The 16,825-nt window shown below is 38.1% G+C and overlaps 1 protein-coding gene across 1 annotated transcript in view; it reads left to right on the top strand.

The window, feature by feature from the left end:
- The window catches only part of LOC113109183 (NLR family CARD domain-containing protein 3-like), a 28,576-nt gene extending 25,671 nt beyond the window's left edge, over positions 1-2,905 (top strand). The window contains exon 7 of the mRNA XM_026272830.1: positions 235-2,905. Within this exon, the coding sequence (XP_026128615.1) occupies positions 235-2,137 (1,903 nt within the window). The 3' untranslated portion in view covers positions 2,138-2,905. The remainder of the gene's footprint in view (positions 1-234) is intronic.
- Positions 2,906-16,825: the final 13,920 nt, after the last annotated feature.

The following is a 16,825-nucleotide window of genomic DNA, read 5'->3' as shown; positions in this document are numbered from 1 at the left end:
CACACTTCACTGTTCACACACATCTAGTGTTTGCTGCAGATCAGAGTAAAATGCTCACACTGTCGAGTCCTGACAGAGAGATGAGTTAGGATTTTATTTCACAAAGAGTTAAACAGATCAACAAACTGAATTTATACTGAAAATACAAGACTGAAATCTCTATCGGTTTAGATGTTAATTTACACATCCTTTATTTTGAGACATGTTTAATCAGTTGTTCTTGTGATATTTCAGCAGAGCAGATGGAGAGCGAAGCGTCTCTGGAGGAGTCTCCTCTGTCTTCTGTCTGAACAACACGAGCGTTACAGCGTCTCTGAATAAACATGATCAAGCAGTGAATGATGAACTACAGAGAGTCAAAGAGCAGCACAAAACCAGCATGAAGAACAAGTATGAGAGATTATGTGAGGGACTGAAACTCCAGGAGAATGAAAGCCTCCTGAACAGCATCTACACACAGCTCTACATCATAGAGGGAGAGAGAGAAGGAGTGAATGAAGAACATGAGGTTTTACAGATGGAGAAAACAGCCAGAACACAACCCTCACAAGACGCTCCAATCTACTGCAATGACATCTTTAAAGCCTCCGCTGAAGCAGGATCTGAGGAGAAAGAGCAGATCAAGACTGTTCTTACTAAAGGCATCGCTGGAATCGGAAAAACCGTCTCTGTGCAGAAGTTCATTCTGGACTGGGCCGAGGGAAAAGCCAATCAGGATGTAGATTTCATGTTTGTGCTTCCATTTCGAGAGCTGAACTTGATCCGAGATCATCAGTACAGTCTTCACAGACTTCTGCTGGACTTTCATCCTGAACTTCAAGATCTGGACTCACAGATTTATGAGGAGTGTAAAGTTGTGTTCATCTTTGATGGTCTGGATGAAAGCAGAATCACACTGATGTTTTCAGACGCTCAGAAAGTTTGTGATGTGACTGAGACTTCATCAGTGGCTGTGTTGATGTCAAAGCTGATGAAAGGAGAGCTGCTTCCCTCTGCTCTCATCTGGATCACCTCCAGACCAGCAGCAGCCAATCAGATCCCCTCCGAATACATCCACCGTCTGACAGAGATTCAGGGATTCACTGAGCCTCAGAAGGAGGAATATTTCAGGAAGAGAATCAGTGATGAGCATCAAGCCAGCAGAATCATCTCACACATCAGAAGAGCAAGAAGCCTCCACATCATGTGCCACATCCCCGTCTTCTGCTGGATCTCATCCACTGTGCTTCAGAAGCTCCTGGAAGAAGATCTGAGAGCAGAAATCCCTCAAACTCTGACTGAAATGTACATCCACTTCCTGCTGATTCAGATCAACATGAGGAAGCAGAAGTATGAAGAGAGAGATCCAGAGAAACTCCTGCCGTCCAACAGAGAAGTGATTGTGAAACTTGCTGAAGTGGCTTTCAAACAGCTGATGAAGGGCAATGTGATGTTCTATGAGGAGGACCTGATTGAGAGCAGCATAGACGTCACTGACGCCTCAGTGTATTCTGGGATTTGCACTGAGATCTTTAAGCAGGAATCTGTGATTCATCAGAGGAAAGTCTACAGCTTCATTCATCTGAGCGTTCAGGAGTTTCTCGCTGCTTTCTATCTGTTTTACTGCTACTTAACAAAGGACAAGAAAACACTGCGTGAATTCAGATTATATAGATCTGTTAAAGTCTCTCTGTATGATCTACTAACATCAGCAGTAGATAAAACTCTGAAGAGTGAGAATGGACGTCTGGATCTGTTCCTGCGGTTCCTGCTGGGCGTCTCACTGGAGTCCAATCAGAGACTCTTACAGGATCTACTGAAACACACAGAGAACAGCTCAGAGACCATCAGCAGAACCACACAGGACATTAAAGATGAGATCAAAGAGGAAGATGATCTCTCAGCTGATCAGTCCATCAATCTGTTCCTCTGTCTGCTGGAAGTGAAAGATCAGACTCTGTTCAGAGAGATTCAGGAGTTTGTGAAATCAGACAAACACTCAGAGAAACTCTCTCCTGCTCACTGCTCAACAATCTCCTACATGCTTCAGATGTCAGAGGAGCCTCTGGATGAACTGAACCTCCAGAAATACAACACATCAGTTGTGGGGAGAAGAAGACTGATACCAGCTGTGATCAACTGCAAAAAAGCTGTGTGAGTGTTTCATCATCAACTAAACTATCATATTTAATAATGAATCTGACTCCTTTACAATAAATGTTCCTGAATGAGAGATTTTCTCCTGAATAACAGAATCTTAAAGGAGTCAGGACAGGTGTTTTTAATCCAGTAGATATTAGAGTAAAGCCTGTGTTAGCGGCGCGGGTAAAAACAACCCCATCACATGAGAAACTGGTTCATTAAATCAGCAGCAGCTGCAGCAAAGAGACGCTCCACACATTGATCAGTAAAGCTGACCTTCAGACATTTCACTTGTGCTTGAAGTGTCTGACTCTTTACTGGACAACACTAGACACTATTTTACATTATTATACATTTAAAGAGAGACGCAGTATGCCATAAAATAGTATTTCTGTGAAGGACTACAGAACAAGCTCTGATTCACAACATTAGTGTCCAAACACAGAAATAAAACCCGGTCTATTCACCTTATTCCGCCCCGCCCACTTTTAATACTTCGCATTTCCGCATTTTGTCATCCGACTTCCGCTAAACCGATACGGCACGTCCGGTTACTAGTTTAGTAGTTGTACGATTGTTTATAGTTTGCTATAACTGTGGAGAAATTACAAAGAACGTTATTTTATAAATTGGGAGCACGATGAAAACGTCTTACGACGATCAAATGGTCTCAAATTGTCCCATCCATCGTCGCTGTTAACGTGGGTAATGTTAGACGATATGAAGAAGTGGCCAGAGTTAACCTATATATTTAACTGCCCTGTCAGGAGGAGTTGATGGAGCAGCAAGGAAAAATGATTTTAAAAAAAAAATGTACCGAGGCTTACCAGTATTTACATAGTGAGACAGTTGGTCGTGTACTGTTACACAGCGAGGGTTTTTTCGTCTTTTTAAAATTGAACGTGCAACCAGCCAGTCGAGCAGTCTAACCTCTCAGCGTGGTGCTGGTTAGTTTTGTGTGTGTGTGTGATGTTAATATACACGAAGTTATAAATGTTTAAAAGTATAATAACGTGTTTGATGACCATCATCAGACTAAGTATTTTGTCTAATAACTTAATTCCACAGTGGAGTAAGGTAAGTGAACGTTTATCAATTACACATTAGAAAAGGAGGAGGCTGGAACTTGGAAGTGAAAAACGCCTTATATCCAGGTATGCATAATTATTAGGCAGATTTTATTTTACAGATAAAACAAGCCAAAAAAAGATTATATATCACTTATAAAAGATTAAATGCAAAATTAATAGTTAAGATTGGTTTGGAATTGGTAAATTTTACAAAAAAAATATGATCAGAAAATCAGCTTGCCTCTTAATTCTGCGGTGTATATGCAAAAGGTAAGGTAAAGGTAAGATTTGGTTGGTGTACGTCAAGTCTAATCAATGAATAAGGTAAACGTCAAGTGTAATAATAATGAATGATTCTGAAATAAGACAACTGTGAAATCTTTGAAATGTATTTTAGGTTTGCCATGTTCTGTACAGGGCTGAGGGCCTGTAAGCTGCTCATCTGGGTTCCATCACAGCAAGTTACATGTGCCGCACAATCAGCAATTCTGTGCCAAGACTGTAGCTAGACTACAAACCTTTTATTTTAAGTGTATGCTTCCTCGTGTCAGATGAGTTTCAGACAGGCTACCTGCTGCTTTCAACAAGATAGTTGCAGCTTTGTAAATAAGCAGGAATGAGAATAATTAGGTTAAGGATAGGATATTAGGTAATTGGGGTGGGGTGTAGAGGGTGTGGGTGAAGAACTATATCAAATAAGTTGTTTTAAATCAGTTGTGTTAAACAAGAGACAGACTGTGATTTGTTTTTTAGAACATGGATCATTTAATATAAGTTGTATAAAATCATTTGTGATGTATTGATCAGTGTTTGTTGTTTTCAGGAAGCAAGAGACACCTTCTACTGACCATCCTATAAAATTTCAACATTTAATTTCCATATGTAATAAACCAAGATGGAATTAACTTGCAAACTTGACATGAGTTATTCCTTCAAATCAGAGATTAAAGATGAAAAAAAGATCAAATTAAGATAAATAAATAAAAACTATTTACAGCAGGTAATGTCAGGTGACACTGTAAAGGTTCATAATAACTATTACAGCAGGTAACTTTTGGTGACTTTGTAAAGGTTCATAAAAAATAACTATCACAGCAGGTAACTTCTGGTGACTTTCAGCAAGATCAGGGGCATGTGGATCTGATCACCCTCACAGCTGTCCACTGCATCACTGGCGGTCATCGATACATCTGTGGAAATAATTCAACATTTTTACATTAGAACTTACAATATATCATGAAAATTAATATATTATGTGACCCGAACTTAGAACTGTGTGTGTGTGTGTGAGAGAGAGATGCATTAGAGAAAAAACAGTATACACACTATTAACTGTAGTGTTCAAACGTAGGTCAGTATCTGAATGAGAAATGAGGCTAGCTGGCCTGCTATCACCTGCAATCTCTGTAGCAGGAATAAAGTGAGCTATTGTAATGTACTATAATATCTTGTACTACCCTAAATATTAAATAAATGGGTGGACAATGGTCATCATGGAACATTCGTTGTACTTTGTTAACTGCCTGTTCCTGATCATAAATGTATTCATAGAACGGACTTCATAAATCTAACGTTAGGCGAGCAAACACATAGCTAGTTAAGGTTAGCTTACCCGAATCTGATAACCTTTCCATCCCCGGCGTGACCTCTTTAACGGGACATCGTAGTCGAGCCATTTCTCGGGGTAAAAGTGTTCGTCAGTCGCCTTCCCGTCCATGAAATGGTACGAACACACATAAGAGCGCTTGGGTGGGCGCTTCAAATTTAGCGCCTTCATCCATTTCCTCAGGTGCTTCTCTTCTTTAGGTGGTGGGTGTAAATTGTAAAGTGCACCACAGCACTCCGACCGCGTCACAATGTGTTCGCTACATCGTTGGTGCAATTATTTTTTAATACAATTGTTATGCAGCCCCTAACTGAGCATATATCATACTTCTGTTCGTTCTGCGTTCTGTTATCTAGCCAGCCACTAGCTTAGGTACGTTACATCCGGTCCCTCAGCCGGAAGTAAGATGACAAAACGAGCGCAATGGCGGCACCGTTGTTGCCATGGAAAATAAGGTGAATATATCAGATCAGGATCTGAAGACTATAATAAACACAAATCCAGCTCTAGAGCATCAGATCTCACAGTCAGCTCAAAACAATGATGTGCAGGACACCACTGATGATCTTAATGATTGTGAAGGAGAGGAATGAAGAGCTTCTCTCTCGTGAACACGCTGCTGGAGAAGATTCTTCTGTGTGTTTCAGGAAAAGTTCATCAGTAGTTTAGTGCTCGAGCGCTGCTCAACAATGTCAGAGACACGGCTTCAGATCCACAACAAACCTGCTCCTTCTTCTCATTTACTCATTTATCTGTTGATTTCTTGAATTAATGCAGAGATTTGTGTGAATTCTGCCGTTCTGAAACACCTTGATTGATGTTTCACTTTGATTCATTCAGAATATAAATCCATGCACTGAACAGGTGACACTTTTAATGATCTGATGTGAAGTAAACCAGCTTTTCTTGATTTTATGTCAAGAATACAGTGAAATACGGTCTAAATCTGATGCAGTGCTGTGTAGCGTACAGTAAAACATAAGCACACGCACACAGTCTTGAGATTTACTGCTGCTTGAATTTGTTCTGAATAACAAACACAGAACTTCAGAAGTGCTCAGTTTACTTCACTGAAAAAAATGATTTTCTTAGGATTTTTGTCTTGATTTCTAGAACAAATATCTAAAAATTCCTGAATCAAGATCAATTTACTTGAGAAGAAAAATTATTTCAGATTTTAAATCGTTTTCGGAAAAATGTATCGAGTTTGTGAATTTTTTGCTCAAAGTAAGAAAAAAAATGCTGCCAATGAGTTAAGAAAAATAATATTAATAATTCAAAGGGAAAACTATTATTTTTCTTGCCATTAGCAGAATCTTCTTTCTTCAGAAAACAGGTCTTTCTATCTGAAGTGATTTTTCTTCTTCAGTAAATGTATCTTGATTTCAGAATGTCGAGGTGTTTTTGCTCAAACAGTGACTGAAGTTGAAAAGATGAATATTAGTGTCAGAAACGCTGGGTTTATGATAAGTGCGCTCTGTTTTGATTGGCTGATGTCATGTGATCTCTCTCCTCGTCTCCTCATTGCTCTCCGCTGCTGTTCTGCTTCAGAAGTGATCAGGAGGAAGCAGAAAACACTCCTTTAGCAGCTTGATTCATCAAATACTCTTCTGCAGTGACAAGCAGCTTCTGAGAGATGGAACCGTGTTTATAGTACAGTGATATTATATAAACATAAAGATTAGTGATGGAGGAATATTGATCATTTTAATAACTGATATTAGGGCTAGGTGCATGGAGATAGAATTGTTGCATAATTACAAATTAAATTAAAGCTGCAAGCAGCGATGAACGGGCCCTCGCACCCGGGCTCCCCGCCAACGAGTGGCATTAGTAAAAAGGTGAACGGTGAGAAATATGCATTTAAAGTCATAAATATAAGTGGAATATATCAAAGTATATTCCATATACACTGTTCCAATCTTCCTGTTGCCAGCAGGTGGCGCTATCATTATTATGGAATATCGGTCTTCAAATGTGTTCAGGCCAGGACTCTTATCGAACATGTGAAGTTTGGGGAAGATCAAATATTTTATGCCTGAGTTACAACAACTTCTCTTGCTCTGGCGAGACATCAAATTTTGTCATGGCGTCATGGACACGCTCTTTAACAAAAACTAAAGATTACCACAATTAAACATTGGACAGGCCTTTAGATTAGACTGAAAACAATAAAAATACATTAATGTCAAAAAATCTCTAGGAGTAGTTTGTCTCAGCGTAAAATATGACACTTCCTGTTGCCAGCAGGTGGTGCTATGACTATAACTGAATATAGGCATGTAGATCTGTTAAGGGCAGAACTCTTATCTAACATGTGAAGTTTGGTGCAGATTGGACATTGTATGTCTGAGTTACAGCAACTTCCTTTTTCATGGCGAAACATCCAAATTTGTCAGGCCGCCATGGACACGCCCTTTAACAAAACCTCAAGATCGTCGCAATTTAACTTCGCAAAGGCCTTTAGATTACACTGACCAAGTGTGGTGTTGATCTGAATAAATCTCTAGGAGGAGTTCGTTAAAGTACAACCCCTGAAAATGGCCAAAACAACACTAATTTTGCAGAGAAAATTCTAAATAACTGACTTCCTGTTGGGATTCGGATTTCGTACCAAGAGACTTTTTCGTAGATATTGGTGTGTTACATGTGTGTATCGATTTTTGTACATGTACGTGAAACATAGCTCGAGGCACACTCCGTTTAAAGTGTATACGCACTCCGTTGAAAGTGTATAAGTGGCGCTATCGAGCCATTTTGCCACACTCAATGGAATATTGGCCTTCAGATCTGTTTAGTCCAGGACCCTTATCACACAAGTGAAGTTTGGGCAAGATCGGACATTTTATGCCTGAGTTATAACATCTTTTATTCCCATAGCGAGACATCGAACTTCATCACGGCGCCATGGACACACCTTTTAACCAAAACTCAAGATCTTCACAACTAAACATCACACAGGTCTTTAGATTAGACTGACCACAAAAAAGACATGATGTCATAAAATTTCTAGGAGTAGTTTGTCGCAGTGTAAAATATGTAACTTCCTGTTGCCAATAGGTGGCGCTATGACTATAACTGAATATTGGCATGTAGATCTGTTCAGGTCAAGAGTCTTATCCAACATGTGAAGTTTGGGGCAGATTGGACATTGTATGTCTGAGTTACAGCAACTTCCTTTTTCATGGCGAAACATCGAAATTTGTCAGGCCGCCATGGACCCGCCCTTTAACGAAACCTCAAATCCTTCGCAATTTATTATCGCAAAGGGCTTTAGATTACACTGACCAAGTTTGGTGTTGATCTGAATAAATCTTTAGGAGAAGCTCGTTAAAGTACAACCCCTGAAAATGGCAAAAACAACACCAATTTTGAAGGGAAAATTCAAAATAACCGACTTCCTGTTGGGATCCGGATTTCGTACCAAGATACTTTTTTGTAGGTATTGGTGTGTTACATGTGTGTACCAATTTTTGTATATGTACGTGAAACATAGCTCGAGGCGCACTCCGTTGAATGTGTATAGGTGGCGCTATAGAGCCATTCTGCCACACCCGGTTGAATATTGGCCTGTAGATCTGTTCAGGCCAGGCCTCTTATCACACAGGTGAAGTTTGGGGTAGATCGGACATTTTATGCCTGAGTTATAACATCTTTTATTCCCATGGCGAGACATCGAACTTCGTCGCGGCGCCATGAACAAGCCTTTTAACGAAAACTCAAGATCTTCACAACTGAACATCGCACAGGCCTTTAGATTAGACTGACCACAAAAAAGACATTGATGTCATAACATTTCTAGGAGTAGTTCGTCGCAGCGTAAAATATGTCACTTCCTGTTGCCAATAGGTGGCGCTATGACTATAACTGAATATGGGCATGTCAATCTGTTCAGGTTCGGAATCTCATCAAACATGTGAAGTTTGGGGCAGATTGGACATTGTATGTGTGAGTTATAGCAACTTCATTTTTCATGGCGAATCATCGAAATTCGCCAGGCCGCCACGGACACGCCCTTCAACGAAAACTCAAGATCTTCGCAATTTAACATCGCAAAGGCCTTTAGATTAGGCATACTAAATTTGGTGTTGATTTGAAGAAATCTCTAGGAGGAGTTCGTTAAAATACAACACATGGAAATGACCAAAATTATACAAAATATGCTCATAATATTAAAAATAACCGACTTCCTGTTGGGTTTAGAATTTCGCTCCAAGAGTCTTTTTTGTAGGTATTGGTGTGTTACATATGTGTGCCAATTTTCGTGCATGTACGTGAAACATAGCTGGAAGGCTGTTGATTTTCTTGGTATAGGTGGCGCTGTCGAGCCATTTTGCCACACCCTCTTCTGAATCCTATATCAGACGAAAATTTTCACCAGGTTTGACGTGTGTGCAAAGTTTCATGACTTTTTGAGCATGTTAAAGCCCTCAAAAATGCGATTCATTCGGGAGAAGAAGAAGAAGAAGAAGAAGAAGAAGAATATTAAAGCTGCAAGCAGCGATGAACGGGCCCTCGCACCCAGGCTCACCGCCATCGTGTTGCTTTAGAAAAAAGGTGAACGTTGAGAAATACGCATTTACACTCATAAATATAAGTGCAATATATCAAAGTTTATTCCATATGTGTGCCAATCTTCCTGTTGCCAGCAGGTGGCGCTATCGTTATAATGGAATATTGGCCTTCAGATGTGTTCAAGCCAGGATCCTTATCACACATGTGAACTTTGGGCAAGATCGGACATTTTATGCCTGAGTTATAACATCTTTTATTCCCATGGTGAGACATCGAAATGCGTCATGGCGCCATGGACACGCCTTTTAACAAAAACTCAAGATCTTCACAACTAAACATCACACAGGTCTTTAGATTAGACTGACCACAAAAAAGACATTGATGTCATAAAATTTCTAGGAGTATTTTGTCACAGTGTAAAATATGTCACTTCCTGTTGCCAATAGGTGGCACTATGACTATAACTGAATATTGGCATGTAGATCTGTTCAGGTCAAGAGTCTTATCAAACATGCGAAGTTTGGGGCAGATTGGACATTGTATGTCTGAGTTATAGCACCATCATTTTCATGGCGAATCATCAAAATTTGTCAGGCCGCCATGGACACGCCCTTTAACGAAACCTCAATTCCTTCGCAATTTAACATCGCAAAGGGCTTTAGATTACACTGACCAAGTTTGGTGTTGATCTGAATAAATCTCTAGGAGGAGTCGTTGAAATACAACCCCTGAAAATGACATAAACAACACCAATTTTGCAGGGAAAATTAAAAATAACGGGCTTCCTGTTGGGATTCGGATTTTGTACCAGGAGACTTTTTTGTAGCTGTTGGTGTGTTACATATGTTTACCGATTTTCGTACATGTACATGACATGTAGCTCGAGGCGCACTCCATTGAAAATGTATAGGTGGCGCTATCGAGCCATTTTGCCACACCCGATGGAATATTAGCCTCCAGATGTGTGCAGGTCATTACTCTTATCAAACATGTGAAGTTTGGGCAAGATCTGATATTTTATGCCTGAGTTACAACAACTTCTACTCCCATGGCGAGACATCGAAATTTGACATGGCACCATGGACACGCCCTTTAACGAAGACTCAAGATCTTCACAATTTAACATCGTACACGCCTTTAGATTAGACTGACCACAAAAAAGACACTGATGTCATAAAATTTCTAGGAGTAGTTCTTTGCAGCGTAAAATATGACACTTCCTGTTGCCAATAGGTGGCGCTATGAATATAACTGAATATGGGCATGTCAATCTATTCAGTTTCAGAGTCTTATCAACCATGTGAAGTTTGGGGCAGATTGGACATTGTATGTCTGAGTTATAGCAACTTCATATTTCATGGCGAATCATCGAAATTCGCCAGGCCTCCACTCACACGCCCATTAACGAAAACTCAAAATTTTCGCAATTTAACATCGCAAAGGCCTTTAGATTAGGCATACCAAATTTGGTGTTGATCTGAATAAGTCTCTAGGAGGAGTTCGTTAAAATACAACGCATGGAAATGGCAAAAATGACACAAAATTTGCTCATAATATTAAAAATAACCGACTTCCTGTTGGGTTTAGAATTTTGCTCTAAGAGACTTTTTTGTAGGTACTGGAGAGTTACACATGTGTACTGATTTTCATACATGTACGTGAAACATAGCTCGAGGCGCACACTGTTGAACGTGTATAGGTGGCACTGTCGAGCCATTTTGCCACACCCACTTCTGAAACCCATATCAGATGTAAATTTTCGCCAGTTCTGAGGTGTGTGCAAAGTTTCGTGACTTTTTGAGTATGTTTAGGCCCTCAAAAAGGCGATTCATTTTGGAGAAGTATAATAATAATAATAATTAAAGCTGCAAGCAGCGATGAACGGGCCCTCGCACCCGGGCTCACCGCCATCGTGTGGCTTTAGTAAAAAGGTGAACATTGAGAAATATGCATTTAAACTCATAAACATAAGTGCAATATATCAAAGTTTATTCCATAAGTGTGCCAATCTTCCTGTTGCCAGCAGGTGGCGCTATCGTTATAATGGAATATTGGCCTTCAGATGTGTTCAAGCCAGGACCCTTATCACACATGTGAAGTTTGGGCAAGATCGGACATTTTATGCCTGAGTTATAACATCTTTTATTCCCATGGCGAGACATCGAACTTCGTCATGGCGCCATGGACACACCTTTTAACAAAAACTCAAGATCTTCACAACTAAACATCACACAGGTCTTTAGATTAGACTGACCACAAAAAAGACATTAATGTCATAAAATTTCTAGGAGTAGTTTGTCACAGTGTAAAATATGTCACTTCCTGTTGCCAATAGGTGGCGCTATGACTATAACTGAATATTGGCATGTAGATCTGTTCAGGTCAAGAGTCTTATCAAACATGTGAAGTTTGGGGCAGATTGGACATTGTATGTCTGAGTTATGGCATCATCATTTTTCATGGCGAATCATCGAAATTTGTCAGGCCGCCATGGACACGCCCTTTAACGAAACCTCAATTCCTTCGCAATTTTACATCGCAAAGGGCTTTAGATTACACTGACCAAGTTTGGTGTTGATCTGAATAAATCTCTAGGAGGAGTTCGTTAAAATACAACCCCTGAAAATGACAAAAACAACACCAATTTTGCAGGGAAAATTAAAAATAACCGACTTCCTGTTGGGATTCGGATTTCGTACCAAGAGACTTTTTTGTAGCTATTGGTGTGTTACATATGTTTACCGATTTTCGTACATGTACATGACATGTAGCTCGAGGCGCACTCCATTGAAAAGGTATAGGTGGCGCTATCGAGCCATTTTGCCACACCCAATGGAATATTAGCCTCCAGATGTGTGCAGGTCAGTACTCTTATCACACATGTGAAGTTTGGGCAAGATCTGATATTTTATGCCTGAGTTACAACAACTTCTACTCCCATGGCGAGACATCGAACTTTGACATGACGCCATGGACACGCCCTTTAACGAAAACTCAAGATCTTCACAATTTAACATCGTACAGGCCTTTAGATTAGACTGAACACAAAAAAGACATTGATGTCATAAAATTTCTAGGAGTAGTTCTTCGCAGCGTAAAATATGACACTTCCTGTTGCCAATAGGTGGCGCTATGAATATAACTAAATATGGGCATGTCAATCTATTCAGTTTCAGAGTCTTATCAACCATGTGAAGTTTGGGGCAGTTTGGACATTGTATGTCTGAGTTATAGCAACTTCATTTTTCATGGCGAATCATCGAAATTCGCCAGGCCGCCACTGACACGCCCTTCGACGAAAACTCAAAATCTTCGCAATTTAACATCGCAAAGGCCTTTAGATTAGGCATACCAAACTTGGTGTTGATCTGAATAAGTCTGTAGGAGGAGTTCGTTAAAATACAACGCATGGAAATGGCAAAAATGACACAAAATTTGCTCATAATATTAAAAATAACCAACTTCCTGTTGGGTTTAGAATTTTGTTCTAAGAGACTTTTTTGTAGGTGCTGGAGAGTTACACATGTGTACCGATTTTCATACATGTACGTGAAACATAGCTCGAGGCGCACACCGTTGAACGTGTATAGGTGGCGCTGTCGAGCCATTTTGCCACACCCACTTCTGAAACCCATATCAGATGTAAATTTTCGCCAGTTCTGAGGTGTGTGCAAAGTTTCATGACTTTTTGAGTATGTTTAGGCCCTCAAAAATGCGATTCATTTTGGAGAAGTATAATAATAATAATAATAATAATAAACGGAGCAATTCCAAGAGGGTCCTCACACCATCGGTGCTCGGGCCCTAAATATAGCTGCAAGCAGCGATGTCGGGCTCAAGCCACCAATGCCATCGCCACCCCGGTGGCATCAGGTAAACTGTGCCCAGCGGGCACATGCATTCACAATATCCCTCTGGCAGTGAGGTTTTAAAGGATATGGCAGTTAAAGGGTTAATCCGAATCATCTAGACTTTAAAATCACATTCACAGAACAATATATATGTATAACTTTAGTAACACTTTACAATAAGATTCCATTCATAAACATTATGTTAACATGAACAATATTTATATAGCATTCATTCACGTCAGTTAATATTCCAAACTTAAACATTAAAACATTGTTTTATTGTGATTTTTTTCCAAGCACATTTTACCAATTCCTAACCATATCAATCTTAATAACTACCATTATTTTTTTATTTAATCATTTATGAGTGCTATACAATAGTCCAGGAAAGCTGGAAGAGAAAAACAGGTCAAGAAGAACTGACAAAAAGAATTGCAAAATAATTAGGAAATAATGTGAAGATTAATTTTTAGTCAATTCTGCAAGACAGACTTTCAGGAAAGGAGGTGGTATAAAAATGAGCTCCTAAATCTTAATCCCAGATTCTGGAAGATATACTCCTCAAACCATCGGACAAGAGGAGGTGGTGCTGGTCCTTCACGAGTCACTCTAATCTGTTCATAAAGCCTATATATAAAGTCTTTATATATAGTATTTCACAATACTTCATGGTATTCTAATTAAATCATTTTTTGGAATCTTAGATCTCTCAGAGCCTGACACCGAGTAATTCTGGAGACTCCAGGAAAGTGGCAGTTCTGTAAAATGTTGGCGCTGGAGACTAAATGCTCCCTGATAGTTTCACACCTAATTCACTTAACACACACGCACACACACACACACACACATTACCCACAGTGACAGTGGGACTGAGTGACATCAGATGTATGATAGTTTTTTAATTTTCTATCATCCATATAGTGTTGTATAGTCATGAAACTATTGTCATGAGACCAGTCATTCTGAGGAAATATGCCTCAGAATGACTTGTCTTTTATGTGTACATTTTTTTTTAAAGTGTTTAGAAGCTGCACTTTAAAAAAATAAAAATACATTTACTGGTTCCTTTTTTACTATTATTTAAAAAAATCACCACGACAAAACCCTTCAAGCTATCCAAAATTCATTCACACCTGTTCTGTAAGATTAATTCTTTAAACAGTGGTAAAAGAGGATGTGGGGCTGAACCTTCAAGAGTCACTCAAAACGTATCTGTCCATAAAGCCTATAAAGAATTATTCTTAATATACAGTTCACAATACTTCAGCTTGCTATTCTAATTAAGTGAGGGTCATTTTATCAGTAAAATACATAAAATACATATTATTTTATTTGAAAGATTTCTATAAATTATTTAAATCATACTCGTTTCTCCAATAATTATTTAAAAGTAATCCTATAGCTCCCTCAGGTGGCCATTATAGGTACTAAGAATTGCAAGCTTGATTTATAAGTTATGATAGTTTTCATTTTATGCTGGCTCTTGAAAATGATAAAGCTATGAAACTTACTGTGCTTCCTTCAAATGATGATTTCTACGTATATAAAAAATTATGAAGAGTTGGAATTAAAAATTTTAAATGCTGGCTCTTGAAAATGATAAAGCTATGAAACTTACTGTGCTTCCTTCAAATGAGGACTTCTACTTATATAAAAAATTATGAAGAGTTAGAATGAAAAATTGTAAAGATATAGTAAAATAACTATTGTATTTTTTTATGTAACTTTAATAAATCTCTGTGGCAACACCATTTAAGGTATCCTAAACCCATTCACAATTTAACATCTTCAGTATATGGCTTCATGTTAAAACAGTTTGGTGTGAACTACTTGTGTCTTCTTGGAGGAGAATGAATTCATTTACAGGCTGAGTTTATCATAAATCCACAATAACATTTCTGAGTTCTGTATCAATCTGTGTTGTTGTTTGTTTATTTTAATTTTTTTATTTTTCATAGGAAGATAACTGACCCTTTACTCTCCTTTTTAATAAATGTGCTTATAAAACCAAGAACAAGCTATTTATAGCTGTATTTATAAACTGCTTACTAATGACTATTAATATTGGGACACGGCTTTATAAAGCATGAACTGACTATTTACTAATGAGTGCAGTTATTATAAAGTGTTATCAATGCATTTGCTAATCTTAACAAATTAGACATTATTTTACAGTGTTATCAAATCCTTAAATGATTTGTAAGTGTTTTGTAATGATTTTATTGGCCTACAAGCATTTGTGAAAGTTCTGCTTGCATTACAGCTTAGTCTTGATCTGTGAGCTGAACAGATTTACTGTTACATCCATGAGATTATGTAAATTCAAATAAATATCATGTCACAGGATGTCAGAGGTCAGTATCAAATGAGTTTGAAATTATTATCTGCAGCACAAATAAGGTTTTTTAGGATTTAAAAAAAAAACCTAAAACTGTCAGAAAAGGATAAGGCCTAAGATTTCTATGTGAGTGGCTAAATTTATTTGTTTTTATAACTATAATGCATAAACTATGAAATTATACAAAATGTATAAAAAAGTACAACAGTTATTGTTTTCCAAAGTTTTTTATTTATTTAATTTATTTTTGGGATTTACATAAAAACAAATTAGCCTACTGCAATCATTCTAAACAGCTTGAATAAAACCTGTTAATATTTATTATAGACCACTGTAACTGTGTATAATCTAAGAAACAAGTTTATTATGAAAATAAAAGTGTGTACACCAGATAAATTGGACGATAAAGAAATTGCTAACAATAGTATAATAGAGCATGTTTTTAGGTTTTTAGGCGTTTAGATGCAGAAATGGACAAATCAAATGTAAAATAAAATGTAATTGATTTAATTAAATATAGATTAATTCTTGTTAGAGCAAAATAATAAATAAATACGTACACACATTAAAAAAGCCGCCAAGATGAATGAGTTTAATTTTTTATATAGATTAAAATTGAAGACAGAAGCAGCTGGTATATGCGGTCACTTAATATTCAAATCCAGTAGATCCACTTCAGATTTATTTCTCAACAGTTTATGTTCATGTGGCTGTTTTCAGTTTATATTCGCCAAGCTATTATGTATTTGAAATAATCTTGTCCGTGATGTGTTCGTTCTTACGACGTAAGGCAGAATCCTGCAGCTCGAGAGATACATGTTTTCTGCCAGTCGCGCTTTCAAATAGTCTTGCACACTTAAACGGGTCACAAACACATGCATTTAGTTCGTGTTGTGTTATAATGGGTGTATTGTGTGCATTTGATGACAATTTTTATTTAAAAAGCTCTTAAACAAGAATAAATTCGTTTGTTTTGAACTTGTGACACTGTGTGCGCTGATCGGAGCAGTGATTTCAGATAGGCAGCCGCGAATATTTCATTTTCACACAAACAGTTCAAAAAACATCTGAATGTAGCTCCTGGTGTGTTCTAATTGGGTGAATTGTGTAATATCGCTTTAATTTTTAATTTTAAAAGCTATAAAACAAAGAATAAACTCGTTTTTCTGAGCTCATCATTCCACACGCTCCTGCTCAGAGCGTGATTCATCTCTCGTGTTTCTCACGTATCACTGACCACACATCATTATTAATGAGCCCTGACCTGGTAATAATCATATATGTTTGGTTTAGCTTGTCAGTGTGAATTAAATCCAAGTATTTA

Source organism: Carassius auratus, chromosome 9 (assembly GCF_003368295.1).
Source record: "Carassius auratus strain Wakin chromosome 9, ASM336829v1, whole genome shotgun sequence".
NCBI lineage: Eukaryota > Metazoa > Chordata > Actinopteri > Cypriniformes > Cyprinidae > Carassius > Carassius auratus.
Note: the sequence above shows the minus strand (reverse complement) of the source record. Positions and strands in the feature narration are given on the sequence as shown.